The sequence below is a fragment of the Mixophyes fleayi genome, chromosome 11 (genome assembly GCF_038048845.1).
Source record: "Mixophyes fleayi isolate aMixFle1 chromosome 11, aMixFle1.hap1, whole genome shotgun sequence".
Lineage (NCBI taxonomy): Eukaryota > Metazoa > Chordata > Amphibia > Anura > Limnodynastidae > Mixophyes > Mixophyes fleayi.
In genome coordinates, this window is record NC_134412.1 from 99,558,858 (window position 1) to 99,585,049 (window position 26,192).

General features: G+C 44.3%; 1 protein-coding gene across 6 annotated transcripts in view; it reads right to left on the bottom strand.

Moving 5' to 3' along the window:
• Positions 1–26,192, bottom strand: part of IGSF9B (immunoglobulin superfamily member 9B) — an 82,127-nt gene that overhangs the window by 45,449 nt on the left and 10,486 nt on the right. For all 6 annotated transcript variants that reach the window (XR_012679921.1, XR_012679920.1, XR_012679922.1 and 3 more), the window contains exons 2-7: positions 13,369–13,566; positions 11,937–12,083; positions 5,691–5,842; positions 1,159–1,276; positions 916–1,057; positions 6–151 (exon numbers count right to left, since the gene is read on the bottom strand). Coding sequence is in view for 3 of the 6 variants with exons in the window: in XM_075190604.1 (XP_075046705.1) it covers positions 6–151; positions 916–1,057; positions 1,159–1,276; positions 5,691–5,842; positions 11,937–12,083; positions 13,369–13,566 (903 nt within the window). In the remaining 3 variants the exon portion in view is untranslated. The remainder of the gene's footprint in view (positions 1–5; positions 152–915; positions 1,058–1,158; positions 1,277–5,690; positions 5,843–11,936; positions 12,084–13,368; positions 13,567–26,192) is intronic.

Sequence of the window (26,192 nt, forward strand, 5' to 3'; positions counted from 1 at the left end):
CTTACATTGGATGGTGAGGTACGCTGAGGCCGACGGTGAGCGTCCCAGGCTGTTGCTAGGCACACAGGTATATTTCCCAGCATCCTCTGGTTTGACTCTGAATATGATCAGTGTTCCGTCAATCAGGATCCGGACCCTCAGCTTTAGGTCACTGTATTTGTGCGAAACAGTTACAAACAGATACCGAAGTCTACAATTAAAAACAACATACACAGAAGCCTGATCACACCCAAAGCCCCTAACAGCCCCTCCCTCAAACACAGTCATATACATGATGATGATGATGATAAGAAGAGGCAGCCAACCGCCAGTTCTGCTTTCCGAAAGTGAATGTACAAAGGGAGAACTCATGAGGAAGCACATTCTGGTGCTGCATCTTCTCCTGGATACACAGGCATGGTGTGTGATTGTGAGATGTTACAGTATGTCATTGGCTAATCACTATACAGAAAACAGAGGTAATCTACCGAAGGGGAAATCAATGAGGAAACACATTCTGGTGCTGTGCCCACTCCTGTACCTACAGGAACAATGTAACACACTGGAGGAACAATGTACAATGTAACATCACACACGGCAGGAACAATGTACAATGTAACATCACACACGGCAGTAACAACGTAACATCACACACGGCAGGAACAATGTAACATCACACACGGCAGGAACAATGTAACATCACACACGGCAGGAACAATGTACAATGTAACATCACAGAATACAGGCACGACGTATTAAGTATACACTATCTTATGTACGGTGATACTTCTCTGTTCATGTGGGAGAAGTTACATTTCAAGGCTTTGATTTAACTGATAGGTTATTTGGAGTCATGGTAGGACACAAAGGAAAAAGTATAGTAGTGTAAAGGGTTAAATAGAGTAATCTTTACTCCTCCAACCCAACCAAACTTACTTCTTGAAAAATACATTTTCCTCCTGCCAGTACCAGGTGTAGGTGAGGTTTCCTGGATACGCTTCGGCTTGGCATGTGAACAGAGCATCCTGGGAAATGTTAACTGTGATGTTCTCGGGAGGGGAAACAATGAACGGTGACCCTGGGGACAGAAACAAACATTACCTCAGCTGCCCAAAACAGCGTATGCTGTCATTATCAGCCCAGCCAGCGAGGGCAGGACACTGGGGAGAGAACCATTACCTTGCACTAGAATCCGTGTACTGTGAACGGCTTCTCCCTGAATACTGGTAGCGCGGCAGGTGTAAGATCCTCGGTCTTCACGTCCAATGGATGAGATAGTCAAACTCCCATCATTTACCTAAATGGCAACAAGTCAGATTGTGGTTATACTCCAGTGACACACTCACACTCACCTGACCCACGTGTGCTATGTGAGTGCGTTACAGAGCCAGGACCTACGTATTCATACTGCCTACTATATGCAAGGTACATGGGTACACAAAGCGCTTCACCAGCCAAATCTGGACTGTCATTCTTTCCAGGTAGTCATTGAAAGTATTAAACATTTTGGGCCTCATTTACAGCTTGATGAAAGGTAAAGTAAACATACACTAGTGATTCTGCACTTATTGTATGTTCAATCCCATATATCACAAAATATGCCCAACACAGAGCTGTTCTTTGCCTGGCAAACAAATGCCTGTACTTATGCATAAAGATGCATCTTGACAGTGTTATGAAAAGAATGTAATTCATACAACACTATATGCACTATACAATGTAAAGAGTGTCATATACAGAAGAGCAAATAGTGTTTCTACAAGCGAATGTTCCATTTAAAACACCCCCACATCCATCATTTACTGCTTATGAGTCCAAAAGGAATCGTCATTCCTGCAAAAATCCAACTGGCAACGAAGGAACAACTTAAAATAACATAGCCGCAACACTAATGAAGTACTGTCAGCTGGAGGGGTCAGTACAGAGACAGCCAATCAGAAGCAGCTAGATCGTGCCACCTGCGGATCTTACACCCAGCCTCCAGTACCCACAAATGATTTACCAGGGGACATTCTACACTCAAGTTATGCTTCCCTACTCCCCTTGCACCTCTCCATGTGTAAGATATGCGTAAATCTAACTATGGATGCAATTATACCCCTGTGCAGTATGGAAAAGTATATACTTATACCGCAAACTGATGTAATCCAACTCTATATGTAATTTGTAATAAAGTGCAAACAATGCAACGTGTAAGAAACTGGCAGCAGATAATCACACATTCCTGATTACTGATTTATTTTCACCTTTATCCCAATGAGTTTCATTTATTCAACTACGTCTGCAGAAAGATTACTATAGGCATCTACTACTCCTTTAGGAATACGTTTAATTACTGAAATGTATAATCTATATTAATATAAATTTCCTGCACAACACAACAAAAACAACTTCCTACAGTCACAAAAACACTACACTTTACTGTAGAATACACAAAAAATCCAATTCCTTAGCAACGATCCAAAATAATATTTTTTTTTGTACGTAAGAATCTAATCCTCTAAACAGTCGCAAAAACACATAACTAACAACAAGTATGAAAGAACGGTTTCAGTCTTTTCAGTGAAAAAGAGATAACTCTATTAATGTGTAGTCAGTAGCTGCGTCCTTTGTGTCCTAGGGCCAGATCTATGATGGGGTGCCCAGAGGTGGGGGCTCTGGCCCCTGGGAGATATTTGTCTACCAGCTGTACAGTAATACCAATTGTATTTATATTCTGCATATAATCTGCTATTGTTCTATATATAACATAGTGGTCCAGTACCACTTCTCCTGTGCTAAATGCAATTTTCAGTATGAGTTTCAATTCTGTACGTATAGACAAGGAAACAGTAACTGTTCTCACATGCTGGCTGCAATTCCCAGAATATGTTCCTATTCTGTATATATGGACACCGGCACAATACCATCTCTTTTGTACAGTATATATTGTGCAAATCTTAGTATACGCTCCTATTCTGTATGTATGGAAGCTACACAGTACCACCTCTATTGTACAGTGTGTTATATGCCATTTGTGACAGGATGGACCTCCTATGCCCCCCTGTGTGCGGCTGGGGACCGGCTGGGATTGCCTTGTCACCATTCCCTTTCTTTATTAGAAATGCGCTCCTCCTGTTGCAGTAAGAGGAGCCTACTGCCACCACTAGGCTCCTACACCGGCGTCTAGAACCGATTCCTTCTGGGTAACTCTCACTGCCAGTGTACCCCCTTGCTGGGCACCTGGGCTGCTACCCCTGACCTCTTCATACTAAGTCTTCTTTTTAGCCTTCGCTTCCACTAGGTTAGCCTGTGTGAACCGCATGAGATTCCCCATGAGATCTCTGAGCTTTAACACACACTCCATCACTGAGACATTCTGGGTGGGTAGCTCACCTTCCCAAGACTAATGGAACAGGTGAAGAGGTCCATGGACTCTGTGGCTGTAAAGTAGTTCAAAGAGGGAGAAACCAATAGACTCCTGTGGCACATCCTTATAAGCAAACAGGAGGTGAAGTAGGAAACATTCCGAGCCCCCTGCCTCTGAAGTAACAAATGCCCGTAGCATGTGCTTCAGAGTGCCAGTGAACCACTCCACAGTCCGTTAGTCTGGGTATGGTAGGGGGCAGTACGGAGTTGCCACGCTTCACACTTTGCCCAGAGACACTGGACCAGTCCACTCATGATCTGCGTCCCTTGATCGGTTAGGATCTTACTAGGGAACCCTAATGCTCCTAGCAGCGCAACCGCTACCTTTTCTGCAGTTATGGAGAACAGAGCTATAGCCTCAGGATACCCACTAGGGACCTACTATGTCAACTGCCGCTCGCTGAAAAGGTTTCCCCAACTATTATCAAGGACCTGAGGGGAGCACGAGCACTGGGCAGCCCAAGCCAATAACTGACATCACAGGACTTCCAGTAGGTTCGGACGTCATCCGATATTCCAGGCAAGAAAAAGTTTTGTGTCACTTCAGTGTTCGGTGCCGCCATCAGTTTCCTCTGCAGGGGTACCATGCTGTAGGTGCCATTCTCTCAACGCCGTTCTCATTTCCGTCCTGTTTGATGAATGGCTGATATCAATGCCCTTTGCGCTGTACACACAAGGTGCGCCCTGGACACGTTAGCGCAATAAGACATCCTGTGCGTTCTCCTGGTTGCAGTTATTCCTCTACTGAATAACTCAGCTCTCATGACTAGTGCACGAAAAGCCGTCTGGGGTTATCCCACAGCTTGCCACCAGACAGGATGGACCTCCTATTCCACCCTGTCTGTGTTGCAACCACCCCCTTTCTTTATTTCAAATGAACCCCTCCTATGGCAGTAGGAGGAGCCTGATGCTCCCACTAGGCTTCTACAACGGCACCTAGAACCACTTCCTTCTGGGTAACTCTCACTGCTAGTGTACCCTCTTGCTGGTACATCTGGGCTGGTACCCCTGACCTCTTACCTTCAGATCAGGGTTGGTGTGCAATGGTTCCCCCTGGCCTATGACCCTGACCAGAGCTGCAAGGTTGCGGACAAAGCGTTGGTACTGGAAAGCTGGGTCTCAACCTCAGAACAGCCAGATAACGGATTAGATTGGTTTAATCTGTAGGTCACAGGAATTGCTTCAGGTAAGTAGGCCTCAAAGCAGGATCTTGAAGCAGTGATGTTTTATTAGCTCAATAAGGACAGTTACGCACGTCAGTTTGTGGTACTAGCACTCTTCACATGGTAATACAGTGCTCCTTTTATACACATTCTGACACACGTCAGCTGCCCCCTGATCCTAGATGGCTCCGCAAAGGCTGAATTATTACATCAGATATTTATTATCAGGATGCAGTATGTTCTCCGGACTTGGGGGGAAACGTAAATTCACACCAATGTGTGATTTCCTGTATCCTGTCTTAAAGACATAGAAAACCTAACAAGTTTAATTACTCTTTCCCCCTGTGCCTTCAGGCTAAGGGATGTGTTGGACACTCACACATCAAAGGGTCTAATTAGCATGGGGAACTTCTTTAGAAAAGTTACAAAAATCCAATTTTCTCCCCTGGTATACTGTCTCAGCAACCAATGCATTTCCTATACAACACAATGTAATAAAATCAGTACATTTGCAACCACATAAATTGGCGCCCTGCGCTATTAATATAAATAAGTTTATACAATAAGTTATTTATAAGTGATCTAGCCACAATATTTATAATATATGTTCCAATACACAGTACCATTTCCCTTGTTCTATATGCTGGATGTAATATTAGGTGTGCGGGTTGCCTCGCTCATAATTTATAATAATGCCGGGAGAGCTATTCAATTACGGGACCCACAATGCTCATTGAGACTGAATATAGGGCTTATTTTCACTCATTTTTGCTTGTATTCAAGGTGACGCAGGTAAATAACATGTGAGGGGAATTATATCTGTTCTTACAATGTATGTATGGACAAGTGAACAGCACTACTTCTCTTGTTCTGTATGTTGGATCTAACTCTTAGGGCTAGATTTACTAAGCTGCGGGTTTGACAAAGTGGGGATGTTGCCTATAGCAACCAATCAGATTCTAGCTATCATTTTGTTGAAGGTACTAAGCAAATGAAAGCTAGAATCTGATTGGTTGCTATAGGCATCATCCCCACTTTGTCAAACCCGCAGCTTAGTAAATCTAGCCCTTAGTATCAGTTCCTGTTCTATATGTATGGGCAGCGCACAGTGACACTCCACATGTAGGTGTCCATAAATACCTGATATTTTGTGGTTCCCCCAAGGAACTCTCCCTCTCGCAGCCACGTGACAGTAGGTTTGGGGTTCCCAAAAGCAGTGCAGGTCAGTGTGACGCTGCTCCCCTCCTTTACTTCCAGGTACTGAGGAGGTGTTTCTGTGAAGGTGGGAGGTGCTGACGAGATAAAATAAAATACAGTTGGCATTTTCCCAAAGACGGGGATCAGTAATAAGGATTGATGTATAGATTATCACTGGATCATCTTACTCATGTTATGAAATGTAATCACTGTGTACACATTTTACATACAATGCCACCTATTGAATCTAGAACATTTATTCAAAGAGTGTCCACTATTATTTATATTTATAACATTTATTCAAAGATTGATCTAAAAGTAACGATGGGGAGAGAGTGCACATACAGTGCATATGTCATTCATATTTAATAACGCAGAAAGTAAGGAACTGCAGAACGTGGAACTGCAGAACGTGGAACTGCAGAACGTGGAACTGCAGAACGTGGAACTGCAGAACGTGGAACTGCAGAACGTGGAACTGCAGGGGGATAGAAAAACTCTTGTGATGACCACCAAGGGCATGAAAAGTGTTACCAGTGACACAATGATATACCTTGGGGGGAGAATAATCCTATATTTACTAGAATCAGGACCATCAAATATGAATGAATGTTCCTATTTTCACACAACTCGGCCAACAAGCAGAAGAGGTAGTACCATCAAAATTAGACTTTCTAAGCATTCTCCTTAATCAAGGTGGAAATCAAGCTAGAAGCAACCTGAGTCCCGATAGTTTAATAATAATAATCCTCCTCTGGAGGAGGCCCTAGGTCCCTCTCATGCCTGTTCCTATGACAGAGGTCATTATAAAAAGAGGAGGCAATACTCCTCCTCACGAGCAAGACAAATTCCCTCACATTGAGATGTAGGTCGGGGGACCTGCCTGACAGGGGAGATTGAACAAAGTGCAAATTCTCAAATAATTTTGGGTTGAGGTCAGGATGTTTGGAGCCGTAGTCTTCAACAGAAAGCTCAGCTAACCTTAGCACTGATTCTATCCACAACTGAGAAAAGGGGTTAGAGCTGGTGGAAAGTCATGATTGTTCCATAAGGGTGTTATGAGGGGAGAGGGAGATATTGATAGTTGTGTGTTTCTCAGGTCTTGGCTGAACAAGTCAAGGTGGGAGAGAGTTTTATTAGGGCGCATTTATGCAATTTTGGTAGACACCAAATGCTGGATAGCGTGTAAAGGTTCAGGTAGTTAGATTCTATTTCAGCCCAGGAGAGGGAGGCCGGAGGGGCGAGAGAGGCCACAATAGTAGACTTTTAAATCAGGAAACCTTCTTCCTCCCCGAGTCGTGGGATTCATATTTCTGGGAGCCTTGTTATTTCAAATAAATTTTGCTAAACATTTCGTGCTATAATGTCCTCATCCAATCATTGTGCAGACGAGTATGTTTAAAAAAGGTAAAGCTTAGGGAGGATATTCAATTCCACATGACTTATCCTGCTCAGCTCGGAGATGATCAGAGAGCACCCGGTTAGTAGATTGGATTTGATTCTGGCATATAGGGATGGGTAATTCTCCTGGTAAAGGGACTTATTGGAGCTTGTGATGTAGGTATTTTATCTTCTGTTGTTGCCACTTGAAATTAAATTGGGAAGTAATATTTTGATCTTCTTTGGGGGGCGGCAGATATTGAGTAGTAAAGCTTCAGAATTTTGCAATATTGATTTTATAACCTGACAGGTTACGTTGTGCCGTAGTGGCACAAGGTTTTGAACAGGTTGGGGAGGGAGATTCTGCTGAAGAGTTAGTAAGACATCATCTTCAAAGAGTGACAATTTGCTTTCCAACTACCCCGTTAGTTTTTCACGTATATCCAGAGAGGCCCTGATGGTATCTGCAAAGGGCAAAGATGAAAGGGGGCACCCGTGGCATGTGCTATTTCTAATCGTGATGGGATCCGAAAGAGAACTACTGACCATAATTCTTACAGAGAGGTTGGAGTATAAAGCTTTAACGCCAGTTAGAAAAGCTTCTGGAAAGGCCAAAGTGGGCTAAGGTCTGATAAAGAAATTGCCATGAGATCCCATCGAAGGCCTTCTCCACTACTAAAGATAGAATCGTTGAGACTTTTCCTGGAATGTAGAATATGGTCAACGGTTCTCGTTATGTTGTCACATGCTTGTCTTCCAGGGCCAAAACCCACCTGGGGTCTATTACCCAGGATTCTAGCTAGAATCATAACATAGAAACCACTTGGCCCATCTAGTCTGCCCATTGTTTTATTAACCTATGGTAACCTTAAACCTTATTTGATACCTTATTCTTTATAAGGATATTCCTATGTCTATCCCAAGCATGTTTAAACTGCTCTACTGTATAATCCTCTACCACCTCTGATGGGAGGCTATTCCACTTATCCACGACCCTTTCTGTAAAGTAGGATTTTTCACATTTCCTCTGACCCTCCTTCCCCCCAGTGTCAGTACATGTCCTCCTGTTCTAATACTTCTCTTCCTTTGTAGAATGATTCCCTCCTGTATCTTGTTAAACCCTTTATATATTTGAAAGGTTCTATCATGTCCCCACTTTCCCTTTTCTGCTCCAAACTATACATATTAAGACCTTTTAGTCTTTCCGGGTAAGTTTTGTGCTGTAGGCCATGCACCATTTTGGCTGCCCCTCTTTGTACAGTCTTTAGTGTATTTATATCCTTCTGGAGATATGGCCTCCAGAACTGAACGCAGTATTCTAGATGAGGCCGTACCAATGACCTACACAGTGGTATTATTACTTCTTTCTTTCTGCTACCGATTCCTCTCCCTATGTAACCAAGCACCCGACTTGCCTTCCTCATTGCTTTGTGACATTACTTACCTGCCTTTAAGTCACCTGAAATAGTGACTCCTAGATCCCTTTCCTCCTCAGTAGTTTCCATTATAGTGTCATTAATTGTCACGGTCGTCTGAATTTCTTGATCCGATTCGGGACCCTTGGGACTAGCTGGAGCAGGAGTGAAACAGAACTTAGCAGCCTGCATGATCTTCTTGCTGATTGTAGAATATAGCAGGGGAATGAGCAGTCTGGAATTGCAGTCAGGAACACTGGAGCCAAGAACTATCCTCTGGAGAGAAGTGTGTTGTTCTGGCAATGAACAGATCACAGCAGCAGGTTTAAATAGGGTGTCCCAAACAGCTATTGGCTGATCAGTTCATGTGATCACAGCTGCAGAATCTGGTTGGTCTGGAATGATCACCTGACTGCATCCAAGATGGCCACGCCCATGCAGCAGAACAAACAGTATGTGTTTGTTTACAAACAGAGGTGTGGAGGATGGGAATGCTGCAGACGACCAGAAGGGACCCAGGTAGCCGTGATATGACAGCGGCGGATGAGGTAAGTGCGGCTAAGATCCCGATTTGTGACACTAATACTATATTTAGCCTTTGGGTTTTTGAGACCCAATTGCATAATTTTGCATTTTTTGGCACTAAACTGTAGTTGCCACTCTCTTGACTGTTTCTCTAGTCTACCTAGATCATCAATCATTTGTTTTACCCCTCATGGTGTGTCTACGCTGTTGCATATCTTTCTGTCATCTGCAAAAAGACATACTATCCCCCTTCAATATCGATAAGGAAATCGGATGATAACTTGTGGAGCTATGGAAGTCTTTGATGATCCCAGCTTCCACTGAGCTGTAGTTTAAAACTTTAAATGTACTTGTAAAATATTTTTTCAATGCTCAGTTGTAAAATGTCAGTGGCAGCGATGGAGGTTTTCTTTAAAAAAAAATAAAAAATAAAGTAAAATGAAATGTCGCAACGCCTGAAGGTGTCAGCGGGGTCACGCGGGTGCTGAAAGGGCAACATCTAGTTTTAATGCAATTGTGACCTTAATGTGAAGTTAAATAAAACATTAAATGTTTTGTAGCTAATGTTAAAAAAAACCTTATAAAATTGCTCTTTAAATTTTTGTTGGCCAAATAATTAGTAGAAAGCCAGTTGGTCCATGAGAAAGTTGCATGTAAAACCGAAAGACAAGTGCAGGTATTGGGGGTAAGGTTTAGGCTGAAGGGTGATCATTGGCTCCTAATAGATTCAGATGAAGAATTAAAAGGTTCTTTTCTCAAACTTTCTTTATTTCCAAACACAATAGTTTTACACAAGATATTAAGAATTTTAAAAGGTCTCTGAAAGTCGACTAGTGAGACAGGTTATAAAAACATAGATTCTTCTCTCTGACATGAGGCGCATATAAGATGGAACAATCCTGGAAAAAGGGAACTGAACTGTAAATATCAAAACGTGTCTTTGTAAGAAGGCGCTTTATACATGTCAAAGTGATTAATTAATATTTTATTCTACAATCTCCCAGCACTGGATGGTCTCTATCCTGTTAAGTCTATAATAAATATTCTCTTCTTGGGGGCAGACGCACGTAGGTAATGTACAGTAAGGAGGTGCCGCAGTCCAGCGCACACACATCCGTCAGACTCAAGCTCTGGACATCTCTGTATCTCCTGCACCAGGTGTAAGTGTGACTGATAGTGAGGACTACGCGTTTGCTGCCAGAACTTGTGTTTGCAGGTAAGAGAAACTATAACAATGCATTTTACGTTCAGTACACATTAAGAATATCTTGATTTATGTATTTAATGTAAGAAAAAAATGTTTATTTCATAAATATTTTTATTAATGATTATAGTATAATAGTTGTAAATGAATTTTATGCAATTTTTTTGTATACTCGTTCTGATTGGGCTGATATTACACATGTGCGTATCCCTAGTCTACATACGGCAAGTAACTTATAGCCAGGGCGTACTTATACCTGTATTCAAATGTAAACGTATCTTCAGATCCGCTTGTACTTGTATACGGGCGTACATGCGGGCAAGAAGATGAACCAGGCTCTCTAGGTCTAGTAAACAGGCATACATTGGGGGTAACATGACATTAAAGTCAGTCACACTGAAGGACTGGTGAGATCACATATGGGTTGTGACTGCGCACTTCACATGGGGCCACCCCCCATACTACCAAAAAGACAAGTGGATGGGGGAGAGTGTTTCCATCACTTAAACGAGTACCACACTGCATTACACTGACAACTTTGTGTCTCATGTATAACACAGCCGAGGATTAGAAATGTCTGGTCCCCCAGACTCCTCGCTTACGCTGCGTTATTTGAGATGTAAGTGAGCGCTCACTTGTAGGATAAGAGTGGAAACTGTTTTCCAATGAAGTGTTTCGGGGACATGGAGGTATTGGAAGCTCTGTAAATACATTAAATTAGGGGATTTCATTGACTAGATTAAGGCTTTGTCCACACATAATTTTATGTCTCGTATGAAACACTTACTAGCATAATCTTTAGTAACGTTGCTGCAGACATTCACGTGGTTAATCTAAAATGGCAAACTTCGAATGCAGACTTACAACAACGAACATGAATGGAGAGTTTTGTTTGCAAGCCACGTATGACAAGCCACGTATGTTTAACCACGTATGGTAAGCCACGTATAACAAACCACGTATGGCAGGCCACATGTAACAAGCCACGTATGTTAAAACACGTATGGTAAGCCACGTATAACAAACCACGTATGTTACACCACGAATGGTAAGCCACGTATAACAAGCCACGTATAGCAAGCCACGTCTAACAAGCCACGTATAACAAGCCACATATGACAAGCCACGTATGGTAAGCCACGTATGACAAGCCACGTATGGTGAGCCACGTATGACACGCCACATATGACACGCCACATATTGCAAGCCACGTATAGCAGGCCACGTATAACAAGCCACGTGTGACAAGCCACGTATGATAAGCCACGTATTACACGTCACGTATGGCAAGCCACGTATGACAAGCCACAAAATCAAATTGTCGTAAATTCAAAATTGTACCGTGAAGGTACCTACGTGATGACACTACTGCATGTCATGTGACACTGGGGAGAGTAGATCCCAAGGCTAGACGTCCTCCACGCACCTATGCTGATATTAGGTCCAGACTAAAGCCTCACTGCTGTCAGCAATGTGTGGGCTGGAGATGTCTGTGCATGATGTCTGTATCATTTTACCTGAGAATGCTGGGACTTATAGTTCCATAACAATTAGCATAGATAAGCCACTACCTGAATCATGAGCTGCCAGTGACATTAGGCATAAAATATCAGTGGAAAAACAGGTGACAGAAAAGAAGTGCAGGCTCAGCCCCGGGGCACTCACCGTTCACCGTCAGGTGTACCCAGCTGCCATTATGAAATGTGTCGTACTGCTGCTCCAGCATCAGCACCTTGCACTCGTACCAGCCCTGGTCTTGTGAGCGAGCCTGCTCGATGCGCAGTGAAGCCTTGTCATGGATGGTGGCGCGGCCTGGGAGCAGGGAGCATGGGAACACCATCATTATACTAGTACATTATAATACAGCAGACACTGGGGGAGAGAGGGGCACAGATTTGTGTATTTATGGGGCCTTTCAATAGTTATTCCTGTATATTACATCTATACAGCTCCCAGTCATAACTCAACTGGAATAGGGAGGAGATATATCCTGTGTCCCCCTCCCCACAGAGTATATTGGTCACAGTCCCCACTCCCATCACAGCGTACTAGCCAGGATCTCTCTCTCCCACTGTAGACCAGCTGGGTCACCCCACCATCCTCCGTAGTATAACAACCAGGACCCCCACCCCATGCAGTATAACAGCCAGGACCCCCACCCCACCCAGTATAACAGAAAGTACCCCCCTTCCACCATAGTATAACATCCAGGATCTCTCTCTCCCACTGAATAGCAGCCAGCCCCCCCTCCTCCAACTGTAGAGAGTCTCCCCTCTCCCACAGTATGTAAGTCAGGGTCCCCATCCCACCTAGTATAACAGCCAGGACCCCCTCCCCCACAGTATGTAAGTCAGGGTCCCCATCTCCCACTGTATAGGAGCCAAGCTCCCTCTTCCCCCACAATATAACAGTCTATGTCTCCCCACAATATAGCAATATCTTGTAAAATATAACTTATATTTGAAGAGAAGTGATGTCAGTGGTGTCACATGGGTCATTGCTTTGTTTCAAATTGAATCTTGTGTACAAGGAATAATTTCCCCATACTGTGAAATAAAACACATATTATAACCTCAGAGTTCTATGACCTTTATGCTCAGGGAACTCCTTGATGGCTGCTAATATCCGCATATTGCACAGTATTCTGATTATCCCCGAGGTGGATGTGTGTTTTCTTGGATGGAACATCTCGTTATCTAGGCCACAAGATATATTATTGCTGAAACTGTTTGTATTTATTGATTTCTGCATTTCACACCTTCCATAGAATCCCAGAATCCTTCACTCTCCAGTTCCCAGGTGCGGATTTGGCTGCCGCTTACTAGAGAAACATGTAAACTTGGCGGCCAGCCTATGTAATATAAGATATTAGGATTTCTGGTAACAGCATCTAACAGCATTTACTATAGACAAGTATTTGGCCATAAAATATAAAAAGCACAATTTATTCAAGAAATCTGCCCCCACCTCCTCCTTCCTCCTCCCCGTTGTGTCAGTGTCCTTATCTGCCCCACAAAGGAAAATAATGCAAAAGGTATAGGAAGAGACTGGGGAACGGACAATAAATTATGATTGTATAAGGGTAAATAATCCGTACCTGCATATTCCGGGTCCACATGAGGGGGATAGAACCCAAACTTGATAAAGATGGGAATAGGAACTCCAAACTTAAACCATTCAACAACATAGGGAGGAGGCTGAGCAGTCAGTGGATGGATCACATTGCACCCCAAAATGACACTTTCTCCAGCACGTGCCGTCACAAACTGCGGCTCCTCCCGTGAGCCCCCCACACCTGCAAAACAAGGTTTTAGTATATGATACACAGACAGACAAGGAATCAGTGTATGATACACAGACAGACAAGGATTCAGTGTATGATACACAGACAGACAAGGAATCAGTGTATGATACACAGACAGACAAGGATTCAGTGTATGATACACAGACAGACAAGGAATCAGTGTATGATACACAGACAGACAAGGAATCAGTGTATGATACACAGACAGACAAGGAATCAGTGTATGATACACAGACAGACAAGGAATCGGTGTATGATACACAGACAGACAAGGATTCAGTGTATGATACACAGACAGACAAGGAATCAGTGTATGATACACAGACAGACAAGGAATCAGTGTATGATACACAGACAGACAAGGAATCAGTGTATGATACACAGACAGACAAGGAATCGGTGTATGATACACAGACAGACAAGGATTCAGTGTATGATACACAGACAGACAAGGATTCAGTGTATGATACACAGACAGACAAGGATTCAGTGTATGATACACAGACAGACAAGGATTCAGTGTATGATACACAGACAGACAAGGAATCGGTGTATGATACACAGACAGACAAGGATTCAGTGTATGATACACAGACAGACAAGGATTCAGTGTATGATACACAGACAGACAAGGAATCGGTGTATGATACACAGACAGACAAGGATTCAGTGTATGATACACAGACAGACAAGGAATCAGTGTATGATACACAGACAGACAAGGAATCAGTGTATGATACACAGACAGACAAGGAATCAGTGTATGATACACAGACAGACAAGGATTCAGTGTATGATACACAGACAGACAAGGATTCAGTGTATGATACACAGACAGACAAGGAATCAGTGTATGATACACAGACAGACAAGGAATCGGTGTATGATACACAGACAGACAAGGAATCAGTGTATGATACACAGACAGACAAGGAATCAGTGTATGATACACAGACAGACAAGGAATCAGTGTATGATACACAGACAGACAAGGATTCAGTGTATGATACACAGACAGACAAGGAATCAGTGTATGATAAACAGACAGACAAGGAATCGGTGTATGATACACAGACAGACAAGGAATCAGTGTATGATACACAGACAGACAAGGAATCGGTGTATGATACACAGACAGACAAGGAATCGGTGTATGATACACAGACAGACAAGGAATCGGTGTATGATACACAGACAGACAAGGAATCGGTGTATGATACACAGACAGACAAGGATTCTTAGGTCAGGAGTCAGGGAGACCAAACTTATATTAAACAACCTCATAATAAAAGAATTTATAGGTTCTCAGCTGAATAAGAGGGGTACAAACAATATGAATGCTTTGAATTTATACACATACTGAATAGTTAGGAATTACACCATATCCCTCTTTATTCAGCTGGCCATTATTTTCACATTAGCTAGTATTTTGTAAAGGTTTACCACCAATAGATGCAGGTAGAGAGAAGCAATGTTCCCTGTTGTATACAGACAGATTATGCCAACAGAGGGTGTAATGCACAGTACAACTTCTGAGCCTCAGACGAGCTTTGTTCTCTCCATTACTAACCTTAAGGATAAGTGGTTGTAGAACAGGCTTCACAAAGAGAAATATAAACTGTGAATTAATAGTGTGCCAGGCTGCATGCAGACAGTGGGAACAGCCCAATCAGACCCACTGACCACTCCTGCAGCCCCCTGGCACTATGATGCTGTGAGAACACAGGGTCTGGCTATAAATAGCTGCAGAGCTGCAGTGAGAACCAAATCCTGCACATTTAATGACTTAACATTGCATGGAAAAGAATTTCCATCTGCAGAAGTATTGTACACATTGCATGTAGCGATATATGTATGCCCAGGAGGTCTGTAAGACCTAATAACATTCCTGTGTATGGGCTACACAGCGTTACTGGAGGGAAGGGACTGTGCCTGGAAGATGGGGATACACTTATTATCTGTCAGTAAATGATAGCAGAGATTGCCCTAATTGGTGCCTGCAATGTGCAGAAACTAGAGATGCTCTGCAGACCCATCCAGCTTTCCCCCTGTGCCTTTCTCTGGGAGGAAACTGATTTTTAAAGCAACGCTCTGCCAGTTTTTACAGCTGCAATGGGCAAAATGAGGAACCTTCCAGAGATTACGTCTGCATTATCTGAATTAATGTCTTTTTACCTATGCTAGGGCAGTCATGTACACAGAAGACAGTGGGAGATTTACCAGGGACTGGCTTGTTTTCTAGAAGGAAAAGGGTGAACATGGAACAGGGAGTGGATTCCTTTCAGTGGTGAAGAGGTTAATGGAAACTCAGCTATGAGTCTGTAGCTAGCGCTGCCTGCAAGCAATCTGATTGGCTGGTGGTGACATCACTAGCTCTAGGGAGAGACATCAGTGGATATTTCTGACACACAAGAGATAGGCAGCAATGGGGGGTGGGGGTGACCCCGAGTGACAAGCACTGACAAATTAAGACCCCAGCAGCCCCTGTCACCAAGAGGGCAGTTGTCTTTGCATCAATGTATGTGTGCATTTTGCCTCTACACGGTATATTTTCATGTGTCTATGTGTGTACCTGTATTCCTGTACTATACAATCCTATACTGTGCAAGACATAGAAATGTATCTGCAGGATCATTCTCACCTAACCCCCTCTCGCTAGTTATTGTATCATCTTCTACACTTCTGGTAATCCTAAACCTCACTGACATAATGTCATCAGACCACCAGGCTGCAGGATCAGGAGACATGAGGCAGATTCAGGCAAAGAAATAGTACGTGACCCTGGGAAACCACAGCACTATGGAGACCCCTGAGCGACTGTCAGCCCCATCTGATGAGAGAGGAAGGTGACACAATGGTGCAGACAGACCAGTGACTCTGTGCTCCTGCAGTGTTACCTCCAGCTACAGAGGAACTGTCCCAGGTCCTGAACACAGCACTATGGAGACCCCTGAGCACTGTCAGCCCCATCTGATGAGAGAGGAAGGTGACACAATGGTGCAGACAGACCAGTGACTCTGTGCTCCTGCAGTGTTACCTCCAGCTGCAGAGAACCTGTCCCAGGTCCTGAACACAGCACTATGGAGACCCCTGAGCACTGTCAGCCCCATCTGATGAGAGAGGAAGGTGACACAATGGTGAATCTATGCAGTGTTACCTCCAGCTGCAGAGGAACTGTCCCAGGTCCTGAACACAGCACTATGGAGACCCCTGAGCACTGTCAGCCCCATCTGATGAGAGAGGAAGGTGACACAATGGTGCAGACAGACCAGTGACTCTGTGCTCCTGCAGTGTTACCTCCAGCTGCAGAGAACCTGTCCCAGGTCCTGAACACAGCACTATGGAGACCCCTGAGCACTGTCAGCCCCATCTGATGAGAGAGGAAGGTGACACAATGGTGCAGACAGACCAGTGACTCTGTGCTCCTGCAGTGTTACCTCCAGCTACAGAGGAACTGTCCCAGGTCCTGAACACAGCACTATGGAGACCCCTGAGCACTGTCAGCCCCATCTGATGAGAGAGGAAGGTGACACAATGGTGCAGACAGACCAGTGACTCTGTGCTCCTGCAGTGTTACCTCCAGCTGCAGAGGAACTGTCCCAGGTCCTGAACACAGCAGCCCACAGGGAACGTACAGGAAAACATCTAATCAATCATTAGTGTAAAGAGCTTGTATCACTCCCAATAAATCTAATCATAAACATCTAGAGATAAACTTCAAGTTGTGTAGGTGATGGTGTAATGTGCACAACTATGTGGCATAAATATAATCATTTCCGTACAGCACATTCCCAAAAAAAATGTGCCTCTATTTAGGTTTCAGTGTATCTTAGACTTAGGGGGCACCAGGCTTCAACAATAAAGAATAACACATGGGTTAACTCGTGACAATCCTACAGGATGGGCAAGCATGTGGCATGCCACCTATTGGGGGACACACCTTGATACGCAGGGTGCGGGTACTAGATCACTGCTTCTGATTGGCTGATCCCATACTGCTGTACTTCATTCATTAGTGCCGCAGCAATATTATATCAAGGCCATCTATTCACATTATTTATTTATTTCCATATATATCCACAAGCCCTGTAGCAGCACCAGAGACAGGATAACACCAGTCATACAGCAGATGAATGGTAACACTATGGGGACTAAGTATACATATCTGTACGCCTGATGCAGACATGATACACACATAGTACACATGTATTATGTCCGTGGTGCAGTAGGTGTACAGCATGTACATCCACAAGCCCTGTAGAAGCACCAGAGACAGGATAACGCCAGTCATACAGCAGATGAATGGTAACATTTGTGATGGGCATCTCCTGTAAACACGAAGCATCCAGCAGAACTTCCCAAGAAACATAGGAGCCGACATTAAGCTCTTTATAGCTGACAAATATACCCCTGCAACAAAGCAATTAAAAAACTGGACCCTGTCCCCTATAAATGCCAATGTATATGATCACTTTACACCCAACAATAGTGACTATACAGCACTAACTATTTAAGGTGTCTGCTGATATTTGCATAATGTATTACGTGGCCTAGATACAGCTGTGATTCTTACAAGCTGTGAGATTTAGACAGTTCCACATATTAACCCACTGTTGTATTTGTAAAAGTAATTATATTTACAGTACGGCCAACAGAATACCTGCTGGTCTGAGGGGTCTTTCTGTGACGTTTGGGGAAAAATGATGACAAATTAACTGCACAAAAACAAATATTTTCTGGAATATTTTCACACGCAGACACACAGATGAGCGATAGCAATATAATATCCAACAGTCCTGTAATCAGTGCCTGTATCTAAAGACTTTTGTACCATATATAATATTTTTTGTAGAGTGTAAGCTTAGGAGGGCCAATTGCAAAAATCACTATTTATTCCCACACTCAAAGCCTATTCTTTTCATCTGTCTGCTTCATATGTACAGACAGACACTGCTCTCTTTTATCACATGGTGCAAACCCTGCCAATCCCTTGTGTTTTGCTGTGATTTCTCCAGTGTAGTAGCAGTTACTGATTGTACACATTGTGATTTGGAAATAAAGATGGATTTGGTCTGATTGACCCTCATCTGATTGCACAATGTTCTTGTGCTGAATGTTAATACACACGGAGGTGTAAATACTGGAGGTGCACAGATCAGTGTTTCCAAATCTACACGGATTGACAGGTTTTGGGGGTTATAAGCAACCCTCTCTCTTGACTATTATTATTATTATTATCATTTATTTGTTAGGCGCCACAAGGTATCCGCAGCGCTGCACACAGTACTAACAGTAGACTATACAGGGTGAAACCATACAGAACATACTTCAGAAACTCCGGCTAGTCATATGCAGTAAAGACGGAGCGGAAGAACAGGTAAGGAGACAGGAGGGAGAGGGCCCTGCTCATACGAGCTCACATCCTAAGGGAGGGTAAACAGACCAGGCACAAGAGGAGCCAGTTGAGGCAAGAGGAGAGAAGGGAGGACGAGCTAAAGGAAGGAGATGGGGGTTAAGTAGATGGTTGGTAGGCTTTGAGGAAGAGGTGAGTTTTGAGTGCACGTTTGAAGGAGCACAGTTTGGGTGAGAGATGGATGAAACGAAGGAGGTGATTCCAGAGAAAGGGGGCTGCACTGGAAAAGTCTTGGATTCTGGAGTGGGAAGAGGTGATCAGAGTGGAGGAGAGGCGACGGTCATTGGCCGAGCGCAGGGAGCGGGCGGGAGTGTGAATGGAGAGGAGGTTACAGATATAAGGGGCAGTAGAGTTGGAGAGAGCCTTGTAAGTGGTGGGGAGGAGTTTGAAAAGGATTCTGTAGGAGAAGGGGAAACAATAGGGCCCTTCCCCTGAATGGTGTCAGAAATGGGTTGGTGGAACCCAGAACTCTAGGAGATGCCACTGTAAACATATAATTATAATATAATAATTATATCATATATACTGTATGATGACACTGCACCAACAGTCTGTTAAAGAATAAAAGTTGGTGGCACCACCACTATCCTGCTCTCTGTGATCAATGTGGGGCTGAGAGCCCCTGTCAAACACATTGGCTCAGAAACTACCTCTCTCAATGTCTCCAAACCATTTGCTCCAAAAGGTTTAATAACAGAAGACTATGTCCAGCAGGAAAAAAGAAATTATAAAACTCACTTGGATACCATTACAATGAAGTCATTTAATCTCAAATCTAACTAAATGTAACAAGCGGGTATTTGGTGATAAAGGAGTAGAGAACCTTTATATGAAGATTACATATGGAGCGTCCTTCCATGCCGCAGCCTCTGGGTAATATGTTGTACAGAACACAGACATTAGTTTCTTACAGAAACAAGTTGAGAGCCCTTTAACTCTTTTATACGCTCACTGTGCCGTATTGTAATTGGCTGTACTTGTATCGTCATTGCCTATTATCGCAATCAATAAGTAACTAGGCAACCTACATTTTTCTCAATAATTTACAAATATTAGAAGTAGAATTCTATCCCATGTAAAAGATTGGTAGCATAAAATGAGACTTTTAATGCAATTAAGCTTTACATGTGTTCATTAGCATATTTCCCCTTTAAAACTATAACATTGTCAAAACACTGACTTAATGATCAGAATAATTTCTCACTCGATTCTTGGCCCTGTGATGGAAAGTGATAGACTGTTAGTAAGAAGTTTCAAGATGTTTTGTATCAATACATGTGTGTGAGTGGGTGAAAATGTGGGTGGGTGTCTCTATAATATCTGCCAAACACCCATCTCGTCCAGGTTGTTTACTATGACTACAAAACAAGATAGATATAAAAATCCTCCACGCTTACTAAAAACATATTTTATTTACTTGATGAGTTTGGGGAACAATCATATAGTGAAACGGTGCAGTGGCTGATACAGCAGATAGTTAAATACATCCTATAGGTTATAGATTTCAAGTATTAGTGTTTGTGGATTCACACATCGCTACTGACAAATAGCAAGTTCACTCTTCCCCGTCTGTACTACAATATACAATGACAATATACCCCGGTATTCCCATGTATATTGATGGCTGCCTCTGATACCTTTACTCAACAGGGTCACTTTAAATGTAAACGTAACCCTAGTTATAAGTAGAATCAACCTTTTCATAAATGGCTAAATATATGGGCATGGGCGGGAAATATTCCTTTGCTGTATATTCATATTTATTACGGTAGTATCAAAAATACAGATGGAGGATGATTGTTTTGAATCGATGGCACAAAGCCAGGGCCTGTACACTGAGTGATTGGTGCACCTGCCACCTTACCTGTATGACTATCTTAGCACGGCTCTGCTAGAGGTAAATGGCGCAGTCAACATGCCTCCGACAGGCATCTGATCATGTCATTGATTTAAACTAACTCTGCTCCATCTGTAATAGGAACCGTCAGCTAGGAAACTCGATATTACAGGGTCCCTCGCAGTCGAATGAGTATGGCCAGTGGTAGGAAATATGATTATTATTATTATCACTCCATTTGATGCTCTCGGAAAATCATATATTATTCTCCAACCAAACAACCATTCGAAAAACATATAAATCCTTGGTTAATATTGAAAGGATCAGCTGTTAACTAAACACATCTAGAAATACTATAAAGCTATTCACACAATTATTTCCAGGGGCATAATAATGGCAGGTGGTGCCCGCAGCTGGGGGTGGTGGCGAGGGCCACTTCCCCTCACAAACCTGCATGATACAGCAGTGCGGCTCATCTCTTCCAGCTTACTGAAGCTTCCTCTAGTGATCAGGCCGTGGCTGCTGTTACAGTAACCAAAAGAAATAATGTGATTGGTTAACAGTGTAGGTTGATTCCTATTGGTTACTATAACAGCAGCTATAGAGGGATCTTCAGTAAGCCACAGAGGGATCTTCAGTAAGCCACAGGAGATGATCTGCTTTATGCACATTTTCCTATATGGCCCACAGATGTTTAGTTATGTTGCTGCTCATTTCATACCACAATATACAATTAGACAATGTAATATTATAACAACCTGCAACCAGTGTACCCAGCTACCAAACATCTCTATAAGTCATTAGTCCTCCATTAGTACTGCTCAGCCCATGCACACCACAAATATACCTATGAAAATAAATAGCAGAGGAGAGGTGGTCTGGATCCAGGCCCAGCGCTCCCATTAGGCAACGTTAGGCAGTTGCCTAGGGCACCGGGCTCTGGTGGGTGCCACAGAAGTAAAATGCATTTACTATTGTATTTTAAACCTGTGCAGCGACCACTGAGCATACCTTCCACCGCCGCCGCACAGCTTGAGATAGATCCACGGGGAGGGGGAGGGGCTATGGATCACCACCGCCGCCCTCCCAATAATATGACGGACCACACCCCTCTTACCCCTACTCCAATGATAAGACAGACCAAACCCCTCTTACCCCTCCTCCAATAATATGACAGACCACACCCCTCTTACCCCTCCTCCAATAATATGACGGACCATATGACACTCAGCAAAGACTCTGCTCCTAGTAACAGACATATACTCTGCTCAGCAAAGGCTCTGCTCCTAGTAACAGACATATACCCAGCTCAGCAAAGGCTCTGCTCCTAGTAACAGACATATACTCAGCTCAGGAAAGACTCTGCTCCTAGTAACAGACATATACTCAGCTCAGGAAAGACTCTGCTCCTAGTAACAGACATATACTCCGCTCAGGAAAGACTCTGCTCCTAGTAACAGACATATACTCTGCTCAGTAAAGACTCTGCTCCAAGTAACAGACATATACTCTGCTCAGTAAAGACTCTGCTCCAAGTAACAGACATATACTCTGCTCAGTAAAGACTCTGCTCCTAGTAACAGACATATACTCTGCTCAGTAAAGACTCTGCTCCTAGTAACAGACATATACTCTGCTCAGTAAAGACTCTGCTCCTAGTAACAGACATATACTCTGCTCAATAAAGACTCTGCTCCTAGTAACAGACATATACTCTGCTCAGTAAAGACTCTGCTCCTAGTAACAGACATATACTCTGCTCAGTAAAGACTCTGCTCCTAGTAACAGACATATACTCTGCTCAGTAAAGACTCTGCTCCAAGTAACAGACATATACTCAGCTCAGGAAAGACTCTGCTCCTAGTAACAGACATATACCCAGCTCAGGAAAGACTCTGCTCCTAGTAACAGACATATACCCAGCTCAGGAAAGACTCTGCTCCTAGTAACAGACATATACCCAGCTCAGGAAAGACTCTGCTCCTAGTAACAGACATATACTCTGCTCAGTAAAGACTCTGCTCCTAGTAACAGACATATACTCAGCTCAGCAAAGACTCTGCTCCTAGTAACAGACATATACTCAGCTCAGGAAAGACTCTGCTCCTAGTAACAGACATATACTCAGCTCAGGAAAGACTCTGCTCCTAGTAACAGACATATACTCTGCTCAGTAAAGACTCTGCTCCAAGTAACAGACAAATACTATATTTAAGTCTTGTTTGATGAGTGATACAGGACAATATTAAATACGTTCTGCGGAGACACGTGTCTGGGGTGCCCCACATGGGTACAAATCACTCAAGCAATGAATTAGGTACAAATGTAAATGTGTAGTTAATTTGCGGAGATATACACAGAACAACATAAAAATAATAGCAATACAATAACATTAACAACTTACAGAGATATGATTACCTACTAGCTAAGCCTGGTTGGTAGTTACCGTGTGTGTGGCCTAATCTCCAGTCTGAGACTTTCTGATTATTAAGGTGGCGTTTCTTGTTTAGCGAGGGGCCACAGGACATTTCTCTCCTAGAGAAAGGACTTGAATTGCAGACACCCTTAGAGATAGTGGACACCAGGCATTAGCCTACACTTTGCAAAATAAGCTTTTTGCACACTTCGGTTTCTAGTAAATGGGAAGGCGCATTCCGAGATATATTTTGACCAAAGAAAGAGATTGTACTTTAGCGGGGGAGTTGGGTGTTTCTTGCGTATTTGGCACTGAATATGAGATTTCATTTTAAGGAATCCTGCGCCGCCCTTGTGGCCCTGAAGATCAGGTTTTAAATACATAAAATGGGATGCACTTTCACTTGTTTTTTCCAGGGGTGTTTCTCTACGCTCAGACTGCTTGTACGGGGGGGTGCTTTCTCTATGCACAGTCTGCTTGTACGGGGGTGCTTTCTCTGCACACAGACTGCTTGTACAGGGGGTGCTTTCTCTATGCACAGTCTGCTTGTACGGGGTGCTTTCTCTGCGCACAGACTGCTTGTACGGGGGTGCTTTCTCTATGCACAGGTTGCTTGTACGGGGGTGCTTTCTCTGCGCACAGACTGCTTGTACGGGGTGCTTTCTCTTTGCACAGACTGCTTGTACGGGGGTGCTTTCTCTATGCACAGTCTGCTTGTACGGGGGTGCTTTCTCTGCACACAGGTTGCTTGTACGGGGGCACTTTCTCTGCGCACAGACTGCTTGTACGGGGGTGCTTTCTCTATGCACAGACTGCTTGTACGGGGTGCTTTCTCTATGCACAGACTGCTTGTACGGGGTGCTTTCTCTATGCACAGACTGCTTGTACAGGGGGTGCTTTCTCTATGCACAGTCTGCTTGTACAGGGGTGCTTTCTCTTTGCACAGACTGCTTGTACAGGGGTGCTTTCTCTTTGCACAGACTGCTTGTACAGGGGTGCTTTCTCTATGCACTGACTACTTGTATGGGGGTGCTTTCTCTGTGCACAGACTGCTTGTACGGGGGCACTTTCTCTGCGCACAGACTGCTTGTACGGGGGCACTTTCTCTATGCACAGACTGCTTGTACGGGGGCACTTTCTCTATGCACAGACTGCTTGTACAGGGGCACTTTCTCTGCGCACAGACTGCTTGTACGGGGGTGCTTTCTCTGCGCACAGACTGCTTGTACGGGGGTGCTTTCTCTGCGCACAGACTGCTTGTACAGGGGGTGCTTTCTCTATGCACAGTCTGCTTGTACGGAGTGCTTTCTCTGCGCACAGACTGCTTGTACGGGGGTGCTTTCTCTATGCACAGGTTGCTTGTACGGGGGTGCTTTCTCTGCACACAGGTTGCTTGTACGGGGGTGCTTTCTCTGCACACAGACTGCTTGTACAGGGGGTGCTTTCTCTATGCACAGTCTGCTTGTACAGGGGTGCTTTCTCTTTGCACAGACTGCTTGTACAGGGGTGCTTTCTCTATGCACTGACTACTTGTATGGGGGTGCTTTCTCTGTGCACAGACTGCTTGTACGGGGGCACTTTCTCTGCGCACAGACTGCTTGTACGGGGGCACTTTCTCTATGCACAGACTGCTTGTACGGGGGCACTTTCTCTATGCACAGACTGCTTGTACAGGGGCACTTTCTCTGCGCACAGACTGCTTGTACGGGGGTGCTTTCTCTGCGCACAGACTGCTTGTACGGGGGTGCTTTCTCTATGCACAGACTGCTTGTACGGGGGCGCTTTCTCTGCGCACAGACTGCTTGTACGGGGGTGCTTTCTCTATGCACAGACTGCTTGTACGGGGGCGCTTTCTCTGCACACAGATTGCTTGTACGGGGGTGCTTTCTCTATGCACAGACTGCTTGTACGGGGGTGCTTTCTCTGCGCACAGACTGCTTGTACGGGGGCGCTTTCTCTATGCACAGACTGCTTGTATGGGGGCGCTTTCTCTATGCACAGACTGCTTGTACGGGGGTGCTTTCTCTGCGCACAGACTGCTTGTACAGGGGGTGCTTTCTCTATGCACAGTCTGCTTGTACGGGGTGCTTTCTCTGCGCACAGACTGCTTGTACGGGGGTGCTTTCTCTATGCACAGGTTGCTTGTACGGGGGTGCTTTCTCTGCACACAGGTTGCTTGTACGGGGGTGCTTTCTCTGCACACAGACTGCTTGTACAGGGGGTGCTTTCTCTATGCACAGTCTGCTTGTACAGGGGTGCTTTCTCTATGCACTGACTACTTGTATGGGGGTGCTTTCTCTGTGCACAGACTGCTTGTACGGGGGCACTTTCTCTGCACACAGACTGCTTGTACGGGGGCACTTTCTCTATGCACAGACTGCTTGTACGGGGGCACTTTCTCTATGCACAGACTGCTTGTACAGGGGCACTTTCTCTGCGCACAGACTGCTTGTACGGGGGTGCTTTCTCTGCGCACAGACTGCTTGTACGGGGGTGCTTTCTCTGCGCACAGACTGCTTGTACGGGGGTGCTTTCTCTATGCACAGACTGCTTGTACGGGGGCGCTTTCTCTGCGCACAGACTGCTTGTACGGGGGTGCTTTCTCTATGCACAGACTGCTTGTACGGGGGCGCTTTCTCTGCACACAGATTGCTTGTACGGGGGTGCTTTCTCTATGCACAGACTGCTTGTACGGGGGTGCTTTCTCTGCGCACAGACTGCTTGTACGGGGGCGCTTTCTCTATGCACAGACTGCTTGTATGGGGGCGCTTTCTCTATGCACAGACTGCTTGTACGGGGGTGCTTTCTCTGCGCACAGACTGCTTGTACGGGGGCGCTTTCTCTGCACACAGATTGCTTGTACGGGGGTGCTTTCAAAGACAGTAAAGTGTGTTCACCTTCAAATGCATTTGGTGGATAAGTTAAAGCATTTGCGCAAAAGGTAGTATTGC